We start from the raw sequence: 16,469 nt of genomic DNA on the forward strand, positions 1-16,469 counted from the left end.
CTTCAATATTTTTTGTGTCTCCTCTACCAAACTGTTGTCTCATTTTTCATGATTTTCTTGTATCACTCTCAATTTCTCTTCCCAGTTTTTCTTCTACTTCTCTTACTTGGTTTTCAGAATCCTTTTTGAGCTCTTCCATGAGCTGAGACCAATTCATATTTTTCTTGGAGGCTTTGGATGTAGGAGCTTTGACTTTGTTGTCTTCTTCTGAGTGTGTGTTTTGATCTTCCTTGTCACCAGAGTAACTTTCTATAGTCAGTCCTTTTCTGTTGTTTGGTTATTTCCCCAGCTTATTACTTGACTTTTTACTCTTTGTTAAAGTAGACTTCTACTTCCAGGGCAGAAGGTACATTGTCCTAAGCTTCAAGGGTTTTGTGCAGCAGTTTTCAGAGATATCTCTAGGGACCTGTAAGTTTTCAGTTCTTCCAATATGGTATGATCTAGGGAGAGGTGTGTTTACTATTCTCTTGACCTGTTTTTTGTTCTGTGAGCAACCACAAGGGCTCTTTTCTGCCTTGAAACAGTGATAAGGGTCTCTGCTCCATTCTGGCTGTAAGTTCTAGTGTCCTGGTGCTCCTCCTTGCTCTGGACCAGGACTGTGACCTGAATCCGAGTATGGGCAAAACAACAGAAACTTGCTAGCAAAAAAGCCCCTATGATCCCCTTCTGACTAGTTTATCAACTTCATGCTGTCTGTAGGTTGAGACCTCTGAAAACTGCAATGGCTGATTGAGTCGCTCCCAGGGCCTGCTCCTGATTTGCTGTGGCTGGGGCTATGCTAGTGTAGCCTGTGCTGTACTGTGCTTCACTTTCACCCAGGTGTTCCAGATCTTTCTTGCAGACCTTCCAAGTTGTCTTGGGTTGGAAATTTGTTTTTGTGGGTTCTGCTGCTCAAGAATTTATTTAGTCATTTTGAAAAGGTATTTGGAGAGGTTCAGGGGAGAGCTCAGACCTCAATCATTCTTAAAACAATATTGCTGTTTATAAAATGCTGTCATTTTACTCTTCATTATTTGGTGCAGATCTTTCCATGGTCTTTGAGCTCATCATTTCTTATAGCACAGTAGTATCCCATCATAATCATATACCCCAACTCATTCTGCTATTCCCCAATTGATGGGCATCCCTGCAATTTCCAGTCCTTTGCCATCACAAAGAGAGCTGCTATAAACACACATAGGTTCTTTTCCTTTTTCCAGATAGTCTTTAGAAATAGACTTAGTATGAGTCAAAAGTCATAGGCAGTTTAATTACTCTTGGGTATAATTCCAGTTTGCTCTCCAAAATAGTTGGATCAGTTCACAATTCTGCCAAGAATGAATTGGTGTTCTGGTTTTTCTGCATGCCCTCCAACATTTGTTGATTTCCCCTTCTCATTTTAACCAGTCTGATAGGTGTAAAATATCTCAAGGTTGTCTTAATTTGCATTTCTCTAATCAGTAATGATTTAGAGATTTTTTCTTATAACTATAAATTGTTTTGATTTCTGTATTGGAAAACTGGTTGTTCATATCCTTTGACTGTTTATCAGTTGGAGAATGACTCATTCTTACAGATTTAGCAACAATTCTTTAAATATTTGAGATATGAGACTTTGATCTGAGAAACTGTCTATAATTTTCCCCCCAGTTTTCTGCTTTCCTTCTGATCTTAGCCACATTTGTATTATTTGTAAAAACCCTTTTTAATTTACTGTGGTCGAAATCATTCATTTTGCATCTAACTTCGTTCTCTTTTTCTTGTTTATTCATAAATTGTTTGCCTGTCCGTAAGTTTAGTAAGTGATTTGTTCTATGTTCTTCTAATTTTCTTGTAATATCTCTCTTTATATCTTTATATTGTCATTTCTTATAGCACAATAGTTTTTCATTGCAATCATATACCACATCTTGTTCAGCTGTTTCCCAGTTGATGGACATCCTATCAATTTCTAGTTTTTAGTCCCCAGAAAAAGAGCTGCTAAAAATACCCTGGTATAAATAGGTGTTTTCTCCCTTTTTTGGATTCTTTGGTATACAGATCTACTAGTAGTGTGTTTGTCCTTCATTGCCGAAAAAGACCATGCCATCAGAGAAATGATGACATGACTTGCACTTGACTTTGTTTTTGAGTGAGGGAAGGCTGTGCAGGTCACCAGCCTCACTTCGCCTCCAGAGCCATCTGAATCCAGTGACCAGATATTCATCAGGATGACTGGAGATGACCAAGGATGAGGCAGTTGGGGTTAAGTGACTTGCCCAAGGTCTCACAGCCAGTGAGTGTCAAGTGTCTGAGGTGAGATTTGAACTCAGGTCCTCCTGAATCCTGCACTGGTACTCTATCTACTGCACCACCTAGCTGCCTTTCTACTATTGGTGTTGCTGGATCAAAGGGTATGCACAGTTTTATTGCCCTTTGGCTGAGCTGTTTAGTTTTAATTAGCTTTTTTATTCATATTAGTAAAAAAAACTGCAAAGTGAACAAATAGTTATGTTAAGCTAGAAAAACATAATTAAATTAACAACATTTTAATAGTTTTAAAGTGAAACAGGTGGCTACACCTACATAATAAACTCAGAAGCTGACTTACACTCTCTTTCAGGTTTATTCTAATTTTTAAATGGAAGAAATATATACTTTGAAAATTTCATTAATTTGATTTCTATGACAAGCTTCCAGGTATAAATAAATAATTGTTTCACATCTTGGATTCAGGTACTATAGTTACTAACTTTCAAAGGTTACTTATTACAGCCATGCAAATTACTTTTTCAGGATCAATTAAAAACACAAATATCTTTTTAATAGTATCTTTTTAGTACAGCCTGTAATGCCTTATTAGTATTTTTGTTTTGGGAGGTCTTGACCTGTAATTTCATTGATGTGAGGTGCTCCCATTCAACTCCCTTCACTGACAAAGATCTGAATTTACCTATAACTCAGAGCCTTGGGTTGAGGTTACTGAGACGTTAAGTAATGTTCCCAAGGTTACACAGCTAATATTTGCCCAAGGCAGAGTACTTGAACCCTTACCTTTCTCACTCCAAAATTGCCTCACATTCTAGATTAACATTTTAGGGATTTTTTTCCCTTTTGATCCTTTGATCTATATTTTATCAATATGTGGATACTTTTTTCAGTCTTCATGTCTCTCATTTTCCTCTTGTTATAAATAATCTATAAAGAATCTATCCAGCACACTAGAGATCTTGCTCTATTTTGTTTTGTGCCTTGAGGGTCATGTTGGTGCCTCTTAAGCTGTTCTTTTGTCTCATTCCTGTTCCACATTTCTGATCACAGATATCTTCAGTTCTGTTTCACTCAGTTTTTTGCATGACAGTTGTCATTGGTCAGACAGCATTGTTTGCTTCAGTTGAAGCGAAGGAGCAGAGGCCAGGACAGGGCCACTGTAAGAACTTCTGGTTTTCATTTCATTTCGTCATTAGCTACTATATGCTGTTAAAACTGTCAATAGTAGATGAAGTAGAGTCATTGTTTGAATAGGAAGAAACTATAAACACCAATCTTAAGGAAATAAGGAGGAGCATAAAATAAACACAGGTCACATTAACTGGAAAGACATGTGAAGGGAAGTAAATAAAAATAGAGAACAGTCAAATAGAAAAACTGGGATGGAACAGTCAGAAGTTGAAAAGAGTTGTTTGGTGAATAGGATTAAGTTCGTAGCCTTTTTTTCTTTTGGTAGCCGAGTATACTATACTTAACCTTGTGTCTTAAAATCAGCATCACACAGGAAACAGACCTGGCAGACTGTTATGGAGAGTGATGACGGAGAGAAGGCTTTTGAGTTTGGTGAATGGAAAGGTGGTCTTTGAGAGGGAATCATAATAAATTTTTAAAAAGATTTCATAAGGCAGAGGGTTAAGAACTGAATGGGTGGGGAAGAAATTAAAGTCATGCATGTAGATTTACACAGATTATTACAGGGTAAGCGGAACAGAAGGAACTCTGATTATCTGTAATGTGATAATAAGTTGTAAGGTGGTTCAGGAAACACTCCATTAACAAGGGCAGCTAGGTGGCTCAGTGGATAGAACACTGGGCCTGGAGATTGGAAGACTTGATTTCAAATCCGACCTCAGACACTTATTAGTTGTGTGATACTGGGCAAGTCATTTAATCCTGTTTACCTCCATTTCCTCATCGACAGATAAGCCGGAGAAGGAAATAGGAAACCATTCCAGTATCTTTGCCAAGGAAACATCAAATGGGATCACAAAGAGTTACAACTAAAATGACACAACAACAGCAAATGTTGGGAAGTCAGCCAAGGATTTTAAAAATAAGAACTATGTGCAAAGTCTCTATAACAGCATTTTGGCCTAGTTTGGTCCAGACATGGGCTAGATTACTCATAGAACTTAATGATGATATTTAGTCCATAGGGATAGGCAGATAGGTGGTGCAGTTAAAGAGTTTTAGATCTAGAGTCATTAAGGTTTATGTTCAAATCCAGTCTGAGAGACATCCTCAGACACTTACTAACTGTGTGACCCTGGGCAAGACGTTTAGCTTCTGTCTGCCTCATGTTCCTCATCTGCAGGGAAGAATAGCAGTACTTACTTACCTTCTAGTGTGGTTATGAGGAGAATCTGAAGCACTGTATACATGTTGTTATTGCTGCTGCTGCTATTGATCAGGATTCTGCTGAGTTTGTACCAAGACATTGCTAAACTTCTTGGGTCCAAAGACACCCAAAATGTTTCACTTAAGTTAAACTTCAAGACCATTAACATAAGCTGCAACTATAATGCCCCTTCTGTCTGAACTGTTCCTTATTAATTGCTTTGTCTTTTCCCCTCCACTCCACATTTCCTGCCAAAGAGATTTTTAAGCATAGATATAATAGTGTTGGCAACTAGGCAGTGTACTGGGTAGAGCCACAGCACCTGGAGTCAGGAAGTCCTGAGTTCAAATCCTATCTCAGATCCTGGGCAAGTCACTTAAACCTGTTTGCTTCAGTTTCCTCATCTGTCTTATTTAGTACACTTCTGTAACTCCTTTTTTGTTTCTAGGATAAACATAAATTCCTCTGTTTGGCTTTTTAAACCCCTCAGGACCAAGCCCTAATCTGTTATATACTGCTTCCCTTTCCATTCTCTGTGGTCCAGGCAAACTGGCCTTATGGTTCTTCACCCAGAACATTCTTGCTCCCATTTCCATGTGTTTGCCCTACCTGTCCCTAATGCCTAGATGCACTCTCATCCTTTGTCTTCCTCCCAGCTCAAACTCTACCTTCTATATTAGTTTTTATCCTTTTGTGTGTCACAAACCCCTTTGGCAATTTGGTTAAATCTATGGACTGTGGGAAAAAAAAATGTTTCTAAATTCATAAAGTATATAAGATTACAAGGGAAACCATTATATATAAATGTAGTTATCAAAATGTTAAAAAAAATAATCCAAGAGTATGGACCCTAGCTTTAGAATTCATATTCTACCTGAAGTTTTTCCTAATTTTCCCAACTATTTGTGGTGTATATATCCTTTAAGTTTCTATTCCCTAAGAGCAGCTGATGGTACAGAGGATAGAGCATAGGCCCTGGAGTCAGGAGGACCTGAGTTCAAATGTGGCCTTACTTGACGCACTTGACAGTAGCTTTGTGATCCTGGGCAAGTCATTTAACAGATTGCACACACACACACACACACACACACACGTGCCCACGCACACACATACACACACACACACACACACACACACACACACACAGTGTTTCTACTCCCTGGCCATCTTTTCAACAACATCCTAGCTAAATGAATCAGAAACCATGGCTTAGGTGTAGAGGTCTTAACCTATTCATCTCCAGAATGTTCACCCAGGGCCCTGTGATCCAGATTGGTGACCACCCCATCCTATTTCAGACAGATCCCAGCCATGCTTCACTTCCTTCATCATCTTTCGCTGCTGAGTGTGTTTCTCCTCTTTTGTCCCACTCCATTTCTGGAAACATAATCACATCAATATTGCCATTGTTCCTCTTTCATAATGGCTGCACGCACCCATCCCTATGATACTGCTTCTCCTTCACCATTTCTTATTTTGTGTGTTTACTCCAGTTAGAATGTAAGCTCCTTGAGGACCAAGACTGTCCTTACTTTTGTATTTGTATTCCTAGTGTTTATGACAATGCTTGGCAATGATAAATGCACTAATGAATGTTTTAACCAGTAAATATTTATCATCCTAGGGAAACTAAAAGAGACAGAAGATAAACCCTTCCCTTAAGGATCTTAAATCTAATGGGGGAGATGACATGAAAACAAATACGTACAAAGCACGCTGCATGTAGTTCAACAAAACAGTTTAATCAACACATCACCATGCCCAGAAGTACAAAATTCTGTGCCCTTATTACTTTACTTCTGCACTTAATAGTTGGGAGTATGCTTTCTTGGCCTCTCTGATCATTATTAATGTACGTGACTGAATTTTTAAAAATTCATCACTACATTTATGTTATCATGTCATTACTTTCCTGGTTGTAGCACCAATGCAATATTCCCAGTGCCCATGGTGGCCATGAATATCCCAGCACAATTCTGAATTGCAAAATACAATAGACTCTCCACATGGAAGACAGAACCAAAACATTTATTCAGACTCCAGAAAGCCAAATCCCTCACAGTAACAAAAATCTATACACAGTAACAATGCAGAGAGCAACACCATCCCCAAGCCTTACCCCTGCTCGGCTTGCCTCAACCTAGGTCTGTTAAACAAATCACAAGCAGTCTCCCTTAAACAAAATCACAAACAAGCTCTTTCACTCACTAGCCAGCAGTCTGGTTGCCTGTGTCCTTCCTAGCTCTGACTAGACTCTGACCAATTTCCTCCCAGTTCTGCTCTAGCTCTGCCTCTACCTGTACCACACACACAGCAAACTCTTCTCACCATGGGCTCCATGTGACTCAGACTCATGTGACCCAGTCAGGTCACATGGGCCTATTAATGAATGGGAAATATCTTCCCATTTAAATTACTATTATACTGGTTCAGTTGCATTTTCATCACTTGTATGAGTATGTTACCCTGAATTCTTCACATGCTATTTCTTATGGCACAGTGATATTTTGTCACTTTGGTGTACCACAGTTTTTTAGTCTTTCCCCAATTGATGGGGAAAGAAGTTTATACCTCTTTGATAATACAAAAATTTTACTAAATATACTTTATAATCCATTGTCAGTGCCTCTGACCAAGAACCTGTCTTGGCTATATTTTAAAATGTAGTCCAGAAGTCCAAATCTTATCCTCAGATAACATCTATTAACTTTTCAGATCGACTTTTCTCTTTTGAAACCTCTGTCTTCAAGCAGTATCAGCTAATTGAAACATCATGTGCCCTGAAAGTCTTTTTTTTTTTTTGTTCCAGACTTCATAATCCCAAATATTTCTTAGGTTCCCACCAGTAATATCATTTTTGTTTCTGTATCAATCCCAAGAAGTACATAACATTAGGTCTGACAAGTCTTATTTTCCTCTCTATTTTGTCCCAAATGCCTATATCGGGAAGATACTATATCTCCTATGTGTTCATGTCTGGATGAACCATGATTTATCAATCTTGGTTCAACCTTGGTGTTGTCAAAAAACATTTTTTTTTCCTTATTAACAGTACAGTAACATTTAAGACTGTCCTTTATGCTTGATTTTACATTCATGTCCTTTTCATTCCTTGCAGTGCAAAAAGCTGATTTTTTTCCCTCTGAGGTTCGAGTCTTGTTCTCTATAAAAAGAATCTCAAAACTTTACATAGCTCAAAAGTTCTGTGGTGCTTTTTCCTTTTCTTCTTTCTATTTTCCCTACCCTTTTATGAGAGGTTCCTGAGAAAGTTTTTACATATCAGTCATTTCCACCATTTTGTAGAGTTTTCTTGCTTTTTCAAACTGAGATGGCTGAATTTATTAGCTCTCTATTATTGGCCCAGTTGATGGGATACTTTTTTTTGTTTCTGTCTGATAGATAACAGAAAAAGTCAGGCAAGTATTATTGCTAGTTAAATGTATTTCATCGCAAATCAAGAGCTTTCTAACCCAGTATATTAAACTTCTTGTTTAGTTGCCTTTGATCTGAAGTTAGCAAATTCCTGCCAAGCCCAATTGCAAATTCTAGCTTCTGTGAACCAGTTTTCAGAAACAAAACAAAACAAAACAAAACACTTTTATGTAGAAATTGAGCTTTTAGTTTTTCCTGGCACTCCCCATATAGTACTGACTCTTGGGGTGACCTTTCTGAGCCCTGGGCCCTCCACTGTTTTCTGCTGCTGGCCCAGGCTCCTTGAATATTGCCTTTCTTTGCAGTCAACTAGGATATGCCAGAACTTTACTCTATATGTTCGGACCCTGCTGCTGCCTTGCTCTTCCCAGGGTGACTAGGAGATCTGGATAGGAATAGGTGTGATGGGAAACTTTTTTTTTTTTTTTTTGGTTAACAAAATCAGAACCAGTGACAAAAGTGCAAAAGTCCAAAAGGTTCGGATTCAGTTGCTTCTGCTTATTGACATTATTAACTGGCTTTATCTTGTGTTATCTATGACTGTAGATGAGGCATTCACAATAGAAAAACACAAGGATTTCCCATATTAACCTTTTAGGCATTTAGTCATACTATGAAATAAAGTGGTACGTGCAAGGTGATTATTAATGCATTCTACTTCAATTCAAATGTCACCCTTTTATCTGTGTATATGTGGCAAACTTGGCATACATATTGTTTTATAATGTGTTTGGTGGACTAACTATAATTACTTCTAATATAAAATGATTAAAATCTATGGAACTATTAAAAAATCAGAAATTGAGCTTCCAGCTATTTCTTACTTCTTCCTTTTCCATTGATCTCGCTCCTATTTGAATTTTAGTTCTTCATGGTCCCATTTCCTCCCAGTTAGAAACAGTTATTTTAGGTGTGTTTAGGTTACCATTTACTTTTTAAAAATTATATAGTCCTGATTAGATTTTGGAAATAAACTAATAGTGATAAATTTTCCTTTTTTCTAATGGATTTACTTAAGTTAAAGAAGTGATTTTTGCTGCTCTGCATAATCATTCCTGAAAAAGGAATAATCATGTACTACAAAGAGGGAGAATGTGATACCCTGTGGTAAACTTTTAAGTGTCTACTATGTGCCAGGCACTGTGCTTAAGTTTTAGCAATACAGATAAGCAAAAGAAAGACGGTCTCTGAAATCAAGGAGCTCACAATTTAATCAAACAACATAGTACACAAAAGAGAGCTGAAAAGGGGCAGGGGAGGGATATGTTGAAGGGGGCATGATGAAGATGATGATAGAGTCCAAACCAATGAGAGTAGCAGCAGGTGACAGATGAAGAGATGGCTGGCATTTTGAGCCTTCTGTAAAGGGAGAAATGGGAGGACTTTTTGCTCTGCTCTCTGGGAAGAGGTAGGAAAGTTTTTTTTCACACGGAAACTTGAATGTGCCTTTGTGCTTTGTAGATCATTTATCATATTTTTTTCTAGAAAGAAACTCTGTGTTGAAATGTTTTTTTTTTTTATCATTTAAATTACAAATTCCTTAACTTAACTCCTATACTGATACCTCCTCATGGGGTAGTAGTAACCTGCATTTTAAAAGACTTGTCAGTGTAATACTATTTCAAGTAGGGCCTGTCAAGCTGGATGGGCTTTAAAAATGAGCCTGGCAGTAGAACACATTAGGACATTAACCTGAGGTCTGTGAACTTGAACTTTAAAAAATACACATACACAAACACACACATTTTATAAGTATTTGATATAATTGGTTTCCTTTGTAATCCAATGTGTTTAACTTTGTGCATTTTAAAAACAGTATTCTGAAAAGGGGTCCATAGGTTTCACCAGGTGTCCAAAGATGTCCATGATAAAAAAATGTTAGGAGTTCTTGCATTTGCAGTAGGATGTAGAGATAAAGTAATATTGATATGCATCTCCTTGATAGTGAATTAGAAATTAAAATTAGTTAATTGTTAAATCTTAGTCTGTAATTTTTCTGTAATAATCAATGAACGCACCTTTATTTAAGTACCTTTTATGCGCCAAGAACTAGATTGGACTCTGAGAATAAAAGAACAAAAAGTAAAGCAGTCATTGCCCTCAGGCAACTTAACTCTATTTTGAGGGGGGAAAGGGAAAAACAATGTAAACACAGGTATTTACAAAATACGTATGAAATAAATGACAAATTTTGGGGGGAGGAAGGCTCACTAGTATTTGGGACATCAACCATGTTCTGGAAGTAGATGCAAAATTCCACACCTGTAGTACCCCATGTAAGCAGTAAAGAGATAGGGTTATTAAAGTATTAAAGTATTCTTCATGTAGAAGGTAGAATTTGAGTAGAATTCGAAGGAAACAAGATATTCCAAGAGAAATGGGAAAAGAGGTAGTGCATGGAGGATAGCCAGTTCAGAGGTGCAGAAAATGGAGCCATAGTCCTGGCCAGTTTGTCTAGTCCATAAAATGGAATAATGCAATTTGAGAAAGGAATGGTAGATTGGAGAAGACCTTTCCAAGACAAAGGAGTATATATTTAATCTCCAGGCTTCTCTTCTTCTGCTTGAAAATTAGATTCTGACCCCTTGGACCCTGGGCTTTGACTGGGGAACTGTCATCTTATTTAGCCACAGCCAGGTTACTTTTCAGCCATTTTGATGCTATTCCATTGTGAGTTTCTACTCCTCCCCTTCCAACTCTTGCTGAGTTGTGAGAATAGTAATCAAATCCACACTGCCATTTTTGCTATTTCTATCTGGCTACTACTTTTCTTTATGTAGTATCAGTATTAGAATGTGAAATTCTTGAGAGCAGGGACTGTGTTGCTTGTGTTAAGATGTGTGCTTCCCATATATGTTATGTAGATCCACATGTTGTCTAAAAGTGAGTTGCGGGGAAGCATGGATAGTTATGTCTGCAAGCTCGCTTCCAAGGGAGACTGTGATTCCTACTTTGAGGGAAGCCAGAGAGGGTACCATGAGGCTGCTTATTCTGTTTTCTTCTGAAAGAGGATTACCAGTCTAGAATTGTACCTATCTGCCCCTTAAATATTGCTGGTCTAGGGGCAGGATTAGTTTAGAACAAAAAGGCTCTAGTTTGCCTGGTTAGTATCCCTTAAAAGAGAGAGAGAGTAGCCCTTAGTTTATATTCATCAGTTTGACTCCTCACTAAATGCTAGTTTTATAAAAGGTCATCACAAATAGTGAATAGTTGGGGGAAGGGGTTGGGGGGGGGGTAGACAAGCAAATAGTGGATGACTCAGAGAAGTCATATGAATTAGAATTTAGGAGAAAATACAGAGTGAATGTACTCTCTCTTTGGGACATGTCTCACTTCAATCTCACACAAGGAGAAATTCCTCAAAGTCAAATGAAAGGAGACAAACTGAAAATCAGTCATGTTGAGGAGCCAACTTCCCCTATATCACTTCAAGAGAGTCTTTTTCTTTCTCTTCCCTGGACTTGGTCCTGAAAAAAATCTGGAGCCATTTGTGTTTTTCTCAGGGAAGGAATGCAGAGTATCTCTCCTGTCTCAAGCTCTAGCACCACCTCTGCCCACTCACATAGGCATGCATCATTGCATCAACATTTTCTATTAGTTAGGAGAGTCTCATGCAAAATGCTGTAGGCTTGGCTAGAAATCCAGGTCCCTTTTGCATTTGTAACTCCAGTGTTTAGCACTGTGCCTGCAATATAGTAAATGCTTAATAAATGTTTTTTTTTTTTCCATTCATTCACTCATTCAACCTAAAAGCAATTGGGAGCTCTTAAAATTATTGAGTAGGAGAGTGATACACACAGGTATCCACTTTAGAAAAATCACTTTGGCTGCTATAGGTAAGAGAGATTGAAGAGGGCAGAGTTTTGAATCAGGGAGACCAATTTGGAGAATATTGTACTAGTCCAGCTCAAAGGTGTTAAGGACCTTAACTAGAGTGGTGTTTGTGAGTGTAATGAAAGATGTTATGGAGGTGGAAATACATACAAGAACTGATTAGATACAGGGAATGAGGGAGGTTGTGAGGAATCAAGAATAATGCCCAGTAGCCTTGAGAATAGCAGTGCCTACCTGATCATTGGCTGTGCTCCTATCTTGTGTTCCCAGCAGCCACAGAAAGAAAGTTCTTGCACTGTCAAATGCCAACCATCAAAAATAGATATGATTTTATTAATGGAAATGGAATTAAAGAAGATACATTGCTTTTGGTTTGATGCTGCATCCTGAGTCACCAAGGTAGTTATAAACCTGTGAGTTGCTGGCTCTGTTTGACAGCAACTACTGAGACTACACAAGTCATATCTAGCATCGTAAGCAAATAGTAATGGAGTTTAAAAAATCTTAGTCACACTGTACTATTCCCCATTTCTAACTTTAGGAAGAGACCAGAGTGTGTTCATAGATTTTACATTTCTGGTGTTCAATCACTAATCAGAGGAAGAATTTGACCTACTTGAAAAGCACATCATCCATAATCATATAATCTCTATAGTAAAATGGCAGCACATTAAAAAGACCATTCCGTCTGCCGCTGAAACCTCCTGTATGTGTTGTCTCTCCCTAACCCCATTTAAACATGAGTTCCTTGAGAACAGTAGCTACTTTTTTTCCTATTTGTATGTGTAGCACTTTGCAATAATATATTTTAATAAATGCTCATTTATTTATTCATGCCAAGATTGTGAACTAAGGTGCTGAAGACACCACCACCAAGGATGGTGGTGCTTTCAGCAGAAATAAAGGTTTAGAGGATGTATGAGTTTGTGGTAAAGAAAATGAGCTAATATACCCAAAGGGTTATAAAAATGTACATACTCTTTGATCCAGCAATACTCTTTCTAGGACCGTATCCCAAAGAGATTATAAAAATGGGAAAAGGACCCACATGTACAAAAATATTTATAGGAGTTTTTGTGGTGGCCAAGAACTGGAAATTGAGGAGATGCCCATCAGTTGGGGAGTAGCTGAACAAGTTGTGGTATATGAATATAATGGAAGACTATTGTGCTATAAGAAATGACGAACAGGCGGACTTCAGAAAAGCCTGGAAAGACTTATATGAACTGATGCTGAGTGAAGTGAGCAGAGCCAAGAAAACATTATACACAGTAACAGCCACAGTGTGCGAGGACTGTTTTTTATGTACTTAGCTCTTTACAGCAATTCAAGGACCTAAAACATTTCCAAAGGACTCATGATGCAAAATGCCTTCCACATCCAGATAAAGAACTATGGAGTTAGAAAGTAGAATGAAGCAGACTGTTTTCTCCTTTGTTATATTTTGTTTTTGTCATGGTTTTTCCCATGGTTTTTCCCATTCATTTTAATTCTTCTATGCAACATGACTAATGTGAAAATGGGTTTAGTAGGAATGCATGTGTGGAACTCATATAAGGTTGCATGCCATCTTGGGAAGGGAGGAGGAGAAAATTTGGAACTTATGGAAGTGATTGTTGAAAGCTGAAAACAAATAAATTAATAAATTTGAAAAAAAAGAAGAAAATTAGTTTAGTTTTAGATAATATTGTGAAACTATTCTAATCATCTTTGTTTTCTTTTTCTGTCTTCTGATCATAGATTATTGAATCCTTGGGAATTATTATTTATAAAGCATTGGACTATGGTTTGAAGGAAAATGAAGAAAGGGAACTAAGTCCTCCCTTAGAGCAGCTCATTGACCATATGGCCAATACTGTGGAGGCTGATGGTAGTAATGATGAAGGTTATGAGGCTGCAGATGAAGTCATGGATGAAGAAGATGATGAGAAGAGAAAAATCTCAATTATTCGATCATATAAAGATGTCATGAAGGTATAGTAATTTTATTTGAAGCTTTGATCTTTGAGAGCTGTTATTATTAAGCTTTGTAAATGTTTTCAGTGATGGTCTTGCTACTGTAGAACATGCTGTCCTTCTTAGATTATTATGTAATATATTTATGGGCATAAAACTGTGATATTTGGCATCATGAAATGTTTATGTCAAGACTGAATTAAAGTAGCCTTGCAACATTAATAGTTTTTAATAGTCTTTACCACATTGATTAAGTGAATATATCAGCTTTTTATGCAGTGACCTTTTAATTTATTTTTACTCTTTTCCACTTTACCAAGGAAATGATGATTTTGAGATTAAGATCTTGAAATCTTTGAAGTTTATAATGATTCATATTATTTCTTGTACTTAATCTAAGCTTAAATTGTAAACTCAGCAAAACTTTCCTCTTTACTAACCTTCAGTAAGTTTTACTTAATTTATGCAACATTCTTGAAAGTGATAACTTTAACATTGAGGTCACAAGTTTTAGCCAAAGATGAAAATTAAGACAACCTCTGGACTAGAAACGACCTTTTAAAAACAAGTCTGTTTATTGTTATTAGTTAAATGAGTACCAGTTATTCAAGTGAGCAGATTGGACATGATTAGTCCCCAATTTATCATACAGGATTCACATGGTAGAGAGGCTGAATAACTGTAGGATGAGTGTTTTTCAGCAATAGTTTATAGCTGACACTTGACTCCACCCTCCCTTCAAAAATTTGTTCTCTTTCACTTTCCAGAGACTCAACAACAGGTGGCTAAACTATGGCAACTGTGAATTCATAGAACTTTGCTTATCACTTTTACGCCATCATCTCCCTGATCTTGAATCAAAGACCATAATAATGAGATAAAGAATCATTGCCTAATGAGATAAGCAGGAAATTGGTTAGTTTGCCTTCTGCCTGAATTTGAGACCAAACTGATAGAGAATTGGAACAGGAAATAATGATCTTGTTCTGAGTCTGCTGACTCTTGCCACTGTGGTCTTCTAGTTCCTAAAAATAATTTTTTTGGAGGATGAGGGTGGAGCAAACCACAAGATTTCTTTTTTTAAAATCAGTTATTTGTTGGTTATTTATTATTTGGGGCTAATATTATATTTGAGGAATTGGTTGCATCATTGTACATAAATAGATATTTTTATATAATATGAAAATATGCAACTATTGACACACACTTATACATACATACATGTATATGTGTATGTATATATATGTGTGTGTATATGCACACATATATGTGTGTGGATCTATCTATGTATCTACACAAAATCAGGTCCTCTGAAAAGGTGATATATGGGACCATGCTATAGATCCCTAATGGAGGGGAGCACAAAGGTAATCAGTATATCGGTAAAGTATTACTACTATATGGTATTTTGTATTCAGGAATCATGTCTTCTAAAGCTGTATGAACAAGCCTATAGCACCTATACACAAGGCAGGTAGTTATAAACCTGTGGGTTGCTGGCTCTGTTTAACAGCAACTACTGAGGCTACACAAGTTGTATCTAGCATCGTAAGCAAACAATAATAGAGTTTAAAAAATATTAGTCACATTGTACTACTCCCCATTTCTAACTTTAGGAAGAGATGAGAGTGTGTTCATAGATTTTACATTTCTGATGTTCAATCACTAATCAGAGGAAGAATTTGACCTGTTTGAAAAGCATATCATCCATAATCATTTAACCATGTTCCCTCTGTAGTAAAATGACAGCACATTAAAAAGCTTTAAAATTGCAGTTCCTTCTGGAGTCCCCAAAGAGTATCTTTACTCTTCTTTAAATGGCCCTCCTCCTCCGGATTCAGTTTTATCTTCACCACATCTGAAATGCCATTCTGCCCCAAGATACATAGAACACTAAGGAAGAAATCCTCATTAATGCCACATAGGTCCTTAATCATGGTGGAAATTGGATGTGCTGCCCTAAGATTCTTCATAATGCTTTCTGCCAGATCTGCCTCACATAAGTCAATGGCCCAAGAAGTGTAGCCCTTCAGCTTTATCACTGCATAAGCTCTTTCAGCCACCTATTTATGAACATCTTTCTAGTTCTCTGAATTGGCATCAGTTCCCAAAGCAGTATAAAAAAATTCTTTACAGAGACCACAGCATTCACACCAGGAACCCTGGAGTCTTCATGTTCCCCAAGAACTCATCCATTACAACTTGAAGAATGGATACCAACTCTCTTCCCTATTAGGTAACAGAAACAAACAGAATCTGGATTGCAACCACTTTCCGTAAGAACGGTTTTTAGGAAAGCCACTTAGTTTCTAGGCCACGTATATCAAAATATCCACTGGATTATAAACAATAAGCAACTTGCAATTAGGACTGTATTTAATAATATTAGGAATGATGAATTTAAAGATATTCACATTATGCTGGACCAAATTAAGATGACTTTCTCCCTCTTGTTGATGGGCTCCAGTTGTAACAACAACCAACTTTGATTTTGCAGTCCCACTGTAGTCTTTTCCAGAAACAATCTTTGGTGTGTTAAGGAAAAGGCTGCCTTGTTGGAGATTCATCATGTCTTCCTTTATTTTGTCTTCTTTTGCATCAACTAGGGCAAGTTCATCAGCCAAATCCTTCATTAAGGTACTGATGGCCCATGCCATGCCAACTGCACCAACCCCAACAA

At 37.3% G+C, this 16,469-nt stretch overlaps 1 protein-coding gene across 2 annotated transcripts in view; it reads left to right on the top strand.

Moving 5' to 3' along the window:
* The window catches only part of SPIRE1 (spire type actin nucleation factor 1), a 235,225-nt gene that overhangs the window by 90,578 nt on the left and 128,178 nt on the right, over positions 1–16,469 (top strand). For both annotated transcript variants that reach the window (XM_072604189.1, XM_072604188.1), the window contains exon 3: positions 13,574–13,807. In XM_072604189.1, coding sequence (XP_072460290.1) covers positions 13,574–13,807 — 234 coding nt within the window. The remainder of the gene's footprint in view (positions 1–13,573; positions 13,808–16,469) is intronic.

This window comes from Notamacropus eugenii, chromosome 4 (assembly GCF_028372415.1).
Source record: "Notamacropus eugenii isolate mMacEug1 chromosome 4, mMacEug1.pri_v2, whole genome shotgun sequence".
Lineage (NCBI taxonomy): Eukaryota > Metazoa > Chordata > Mammalia > Diprotodontia > Macropodidae > Notamacropus > Notamacropus eugenii.